Raw genomic sequence first — 6,000 nt, forward strand, 5'->3', positions numbered from 1 at the left:
ATGTGGGACTGAACACAGGCGCTCCCCATCCCCTGCAGCCGTTCGAGATGCGTTGTTACCATCTCTTCCATTTACCATGTCCTGTTTCGTACTTAGCAGGGAAATTCACTATTTCCTGCGAGTTTCCTTTGTGCCAGGAGAGGCTCATTAATAAGCAGGGATTGTGTTTTTCCTCAATCAATACCCATTAGAATTAATGAGTCCATTACTTAAAAAGACAATGAAGTAATTTTCAGTTGGCACCTTAGGCCTGGGTCTCCAGGGAAAGAGCTGTCGAACACTCTCGTCTCTTTGTAGTAGATAAATACAGGGAGAGAGAAGGCTAAAAGATCTCTTATGTATTCTCTCTTCATCCTTTATTGATGGCAGAGTAATCTGCAGGGCTCGAAGGCCATGGGCTGCATCCACTCGTCTTAGATGGCCTTAAGTAAGGGATTTGCAGGCGCTCAAGGCAGTGCAAACAACAGGCAGCCTTTCTTCTCAAAGCTCTGTTTTTTTCCCTCCTCTCTATTATAATTCCCTTCCTTATCACACAAGCATTTATTTACAGGGAACCATGAAACTTACTTGACAGGAATTGTGAGTGGGGGTTGTTTTAATTAGATTCTTCATAGGAGCACAATGTGTAGCAAAGCGCTTGCTTTCTCCTCCCGAAGCAGATGCTGATCTCCAGAGCTCAAAGGAATGAAGCTTTTGCTTTAAAAGACTGGAAAATATGACTTTGGGTCAAAATGATGGGTGCTGTACAGAAGGGAAACAATTGCTTTGCGTGGGAGAGTTTTACCCTATGGAAAGCTGTTAAATGAAGATGCCTGTCTTTAAGTGTTCATCATCCCTCTGTGCCTTCAAAGCTACAGGATTTGCACGCAGCCTTACAAACTAATTAGCCCTTTGATCTGCCAAATACAGAGGCTTTTGGGGGGAGAAGTTGATTTTGCAGTCTAAAATCTAGCCTGCGAGAGAACACTGGGTTTTATTCTGTGGCATTGCCTGGGAGCTTTATCTAGATTTATATGGTTTTTAATTAAACTGAGTTTTGCCAACGCAGAGGTTAATAAATACTTTAGCATCGGTCTTTCCATATTATTTTCTTCCTTTACTGCATTAAACTAATCAGGCTGTGTGAAGACCTCATAGCAGCTTCCAGTATCTGAAGGAGGCCTATAGGGATGCTGGGGAGGGACTCTTCATTAGGGACTGTAGTGATAGGACAAGGAGTATTGGGTTAAAACTGAAACAGGGGAAGTTTAGATTGGATATAAGGAAGAAATTCTTTCCTGTGAGGGTGCTGAGGCACTGGAATGGGTTGCCCAGGGAGGTTGTGAATGCTCCATCCCTGGCAGTGTTCAAGACCAGGTTGGACAAGGCCTTGGGTGCTACGGTTTAGTGTGAGGTGTCCCTGCCCATGGCAGGGGGGTTGGAACTGGATGATCTTAAGGTCCTTTCCAACCCTAACCATTCTATGATTCTATGATTCTATAACTGTCAGGTTGGGAAAGACAAAGTCACGCTGATGTGCCCCATAAGTCTGGCTCTGCCTGTCCTGTGTCCTGCCAGCTGCAGGCAGCAGGAAGAACCCCCCATTTCCCTTACCCTGGATCTTCTGGTGTCCTTTACCCTCTTCCATCAATCAGGTACCAGAAGCATCTGCTAAAGCCGTCGATGGAGCCCCTGGCACGTCTGCTCGGCAGCCAAGTGCTGCAGCGCGTTAATGTAAGATGCAAAGGAGTCGGCCTTTGCTCATGGATTCACTTTGTGCTTAATTAAATAATACATGAATGTGCACAGAAAGAGTGATTGAATTATTGATGGGCTGCCCTAAAAGCTTTTGGATCCCGCCTGGTAAGAGGGGTTGCCTCTGGAAGCTGCACTTCAGAGCTTAAATGCTTAGGAGAAACGAGTGCTGTAGCACTGAACAAGGCTCTCCTGGTTTGTTTTGCAGACAGTACCGAGGGGATATCTCTGCAGCTTGGGAACACCCGAGATTTTATCATTTCCTTTGATCTCAAATTCATCACAAACGGGAGCGTTTCCGTGGTTCTCGAGACAACGGAGAAGAACCAGCTCTTCACCGTGCACTACGTCTCCAACAACCAGCTCATCGCCTTTAAGGACCGAGACATCTACTACGGCATCGGCCCCAGGACTAGCTGGAGCACCCTCACCAGAGACCTGGTGACCGACCTGCGCAAAGGCGTCGGGCTCTCCAACACGAAAGCTGTGAAGCAGACCAAAATCATGCCCAAGAGAGTGGTGAGGCTGGTGGCAAAGGGGAGAGGCTTCCTCGACAACGTCACCATCTCGGCCACTGCTCACATGGCGGCTTTCTTCGCTGCCAGCAACTGGCTGGTGAGGAACCAGGACGAGAGGGGTGGCTGGCCCATCATGGTGACGAGGAAGCTGGGGGAAGGCTTTAAGTCCTTGGAGCCGGGCTGGTACTCGGCCATGGCACAAGGCCAGGCCATCTCGACGCTGGTGCGGGCGTACCTGCTGACGAAGGACCACGCGTTCCTCAGCTCGGCTCTGCGCGCCACGGCGCCGTACAAGCTGCCGTCGGAGCAGCGCGGCGTCAAGGCTGTCTTCATGAACAGGCACGACTGGTACGAGGAGTACCCGACCTCCCCCAGCTCCTTCGTGCTCAATGGCTTCATGTACTCCTTAATCGGCCTCTATGACTTGAAAGAAACGGCTGGGGAGAAGCTGGGGAAGGAGGCGCGGGTCCTCTACGAGCGGGGCATGGACTCCCTCAAGGCCATGCTTCCCCTCTACGACACCGGGTCAGGGACCATCTACGACCTCCGGCACTTCATGCTCGGCACCGCACCCAACCTGGCCCGCTGGGACTATCACACCACCCACATCAACCAGCTCCAGCTCCTCAGCACCATTGACGAGTCGCCCATCTTCAAGGAGTTCGTCAAGCGGTGGAAGAGCTACCTGCGAGGCGGGCGGGCGAAGCACAACTAGAGCTCACAACCAAACCCCTGGGTCCTGCTGCCTCCCGGAGCTGCAGTGTCCGAGGTGGCATCCTGATTGTTTTTTTTTATGGACCGTTTCAAAGAAGTGATCCTTAAAACTGATCTCGGGAAATCATTGCATTCCAGTGTGAAAACATTTGGGTCGGATGGATTCGGAAGCTTCAGCCTGTCCTTAGCGCTCCACAGCGAAGCAAAGCCCTTGGGTGCTCCTGAGTTTGGGGGTGGGTTTTGGTTGGGGTTTTCTTTTCCTTTTACTAGGAAGACATTTGCAGAAGCCATACAGGTCTCTGAAGTCCAGCACTTGCCTGAAGCGTTAGTCCATGGCCTCTTAAAATGGGGTTATCTGTGTCTACGGTGGAGCAGGGCATGTGATGTAACGCCGTCGATGTGTATCAACTTACAGCCTGGGTGGTGCTCAGTGTATCTTTTTAAAGGTGTTTTTTTAATGCAGGTCCTATTCTTGGGGTGAAAATACCCATTATTGTGGTCTTCCCCCCAGCGTGGAGGTCCTGACGCTGGATGGTTTCTACACAGACGTGGGGACAGCAGCCACTCAAGCCGCGTGCCAGGCTTCAGAGTCCCGTCACCCAAGCACAACCCGGTGGGACGCCACAAAGCCTGCGACCACGCCACCCCCTGCTGTAAAGCCCAACTCACCATCACCCATCGGGTTTGCTGGTGTCACCTCCGCCTGGGCACCTGGGATCTCTCATCCTGGTGCCCCGTGGTTTGTGCTGTGGGTTTTAATTACGCCTGAGAGGCTCCTCTGAGCTTTGGCAACTTCATTCTTCGGGAGACCCGAGTCGCTGGGTGTGATGTGGAGCTCCCTGAGGAGCGTGCAGGAAGCTCGGTTGGATGAATGAAGGGTTTCCGAGGGTGGTTTTCGTTTTTAACCTGCTTGAGGTTCAAAATCAAGCATTTTAAGAAGGAAAACCACCCCAAGAGGGCTTTCCAGCTCCACTTGTGCTTTAATACCAAGTTTCACCTCTGCGTACTGTCTTACTCATGGTGTAAGGGGCCGCTGCATCTCCAGCGGTGGCTTCGGGGTGGGCTTTGTCTTTGTGGCTCTGCCAGGCGAGCAAGGGGACCCGTGCAATAACCCGATACACGCATCCAAACCCAAATGCTTCCACCATCCCGTGGCAATGCAGAAGAAACCAGGAGCTTGCTTTTTCCTGGTCAGCAGCCCTTGACACCCACCGTTCCTCTGCCTTCTCGGCGGGCAGTGTCCTGGCTGATCCTGTTACATGTTGTACATGTAGGTGGGGGTTAAGCTGAAGACGTTCACGCTGAGGATGAAGCTCATTCGCATCCCCGGAAGGCTGGGCACAAGGACGATGGGCGTCGTGATTCCTTTTTCCTTGTTTTCTGATGCTGTCTCTTGTTTCTCGCAGACGCAAGCGTTTCGTTACTTGATCTTTGCAAATGCATGCTGTGATCGTGTCAGTTCATTGCAGGAGTGGCTCTCACAGGAGAAGTTTCAATACCAAAGGTAGCAGAGGTGAATTTGTTACGTCCATGTGAACACACACACACACGCACACGAACCCCAGAACGTGCTTCCTTGACAAACACAAGCATCTTTCTCCCGCACGTTTCCTCCTTCTTTTGCCCAGTTTGGCTTTGGAGGATCTAGAGAGGCTCTTTGGGTACTGCTCAAGAGATGGTTTTGGTGCCTTATGGAGGCCAGCACTTCCTTGTTCTGTTGTTTCAATGAATGCCAGTTGGAGAATGGCAGTGTTGCTCTCTTACGGTGCGGGTCAGCCCGGACCCTGTTGGATGGGTGAGCTCAGAAGCGTGGGTTGGCCGGGCCAACACCATCGTGTTCTCAAACCACCTTATCCTTAACAGCTCCATTGCGTTGTTGTCGGTCTTAGCACTCGTGTAACTCCAAGCAACCGCCACCAGAGGTTGCAGCACCCAAGAGAGGTAGCGTGGGGTTTCTGCTGTTACTGCTTTTAGTTCAGTTGTGCGGTGGAAGAGGATTCTTGGACATTGGTGCCCATAATTTCATCAAATTCACTTAATTTGGGGTTTTTTTTCCTCCGTTTTCAGGCTCAAACTGACAAAGCCCTTGGGGATTAAGCCCTGTTTAGTCTTTCCCTGGGGTTTACTGTACATAGACTTCATTGGAAGCATGGGTACGTGCAACCCAGTGACACACAAGCACAAGTGTACAAGTGTGACAGTGCTCTTTCCCTCATTGTGCAAGACATTCACTGAAAGCTGCTATTTTCATTCACCTTGTAATTGTCCCTTAGGTTTTTTTCTACGTTTCCTTTTTTACATGTGGGGTATCCACCATGTGTTAAATATGCAATAAATTGTTTACAGGATGCTCTTGTGAAGGGTAGTCCTTTGTAAAGCTGTACAGACTTTGCAGTTTAAGCACAATGTGCACACGTTAGTTTTATATCCAGCCAGACATGACTTTTTGCAGCGGGAAAGGTTCTACTATGTTTCTATACAAAGTAAATGGCTCAACGTTTGTTTGTGCTTCATGTAAAGCTGCTTTATAAGACTGTAAAATAAACTTTTCTATCTTAAGACGGACATGGGGCGTCTTCGTTCTTCCCCTTGGTACCTTCTGCCCTGGGCATGGTCACAGGTGAGCCCCCGTGAGCTGCTGTCTTGCTGGGATGGAGATGGCTCCTTTTAGAGCATCCCAGAAGGGTTTAATTGTAATGAAGGTGGAAAGCATGGAAACAGGGTTAAAGAGTTTGGTGGCTTGAGGTGCCTGCAGGAAACCTGAAGAGGGGCTTTGGGCAAGGGCTTGTAGGGACAGGCCAAGGGGAATGGCTTTAACCTGCCCGAGGGGAGACTGAGCTCAGCTCTTAGGCAGAAGCTCTTCCCTGTGAGGGTGCTGAGGCGCTGGCACAGGGTGCCCAGAGAAGCTGTGGCTGCCCCATCCCTGGCAGTGCTCAAGGCCAGGTTGGACACAGGGGCTTGGAGCAAGCTGCTCCAGTGGAAGAGGTCCCTGCCTGTGGCAGGGGTTGGAGCTGGAGGAGCTTTAAGGTCCCTT

The 6,000-nt window shown here is 50.6% G+C and overlaps 1 protein-coding gene across 6 annotated transcripts in view; it reads left to right on the forward strand.

Moving 5' to 3' along the window:
- GLCE (glucuronic acid epimerase) overlaps positions 1 to 5,531 on the forward strand; it is a 41,405-nt gene extending 35,874 nt beyond the window's left edge. For all 6 annotated transcript variants that reach the window (XM_062601726.1, XM_062601727.1, XM_062601724.1 and 3 more), the window contains one exon: positions 1,943 to 5,531. In XM_062601726.1, the coding sequence (XP_062457710.1) occupies positions 1,943 to 2,967 (1,025 nt within the window). In that variant the 3' untranslated portion in view covers positions 2,968 to 5,531. The remainder of the gene's footprint in view (positions 1 to 1,942) is intronic.
- The last annotated feature ends 469 nt before the right edge of the window (positions 5,532 to 6,000 follow it).

The sequence above is a fragment of the Pezoporus occidentalis genome, unplaced genomic scaffold (genome assembly GCF_034315485.1).
Source record: "Pezoporus occidentalis ecotype Australia unplaced genomic scaffold, CSIRO_AGI_Poc_V1 ctg72, whole genome shotgun sequence".
Lineage (NCBI taxonomy): Eukaryota > Metazoa > Chordata > Aves > Psittaciformes > Psittacidae > Pezoporus > Pezoporus occidentalis.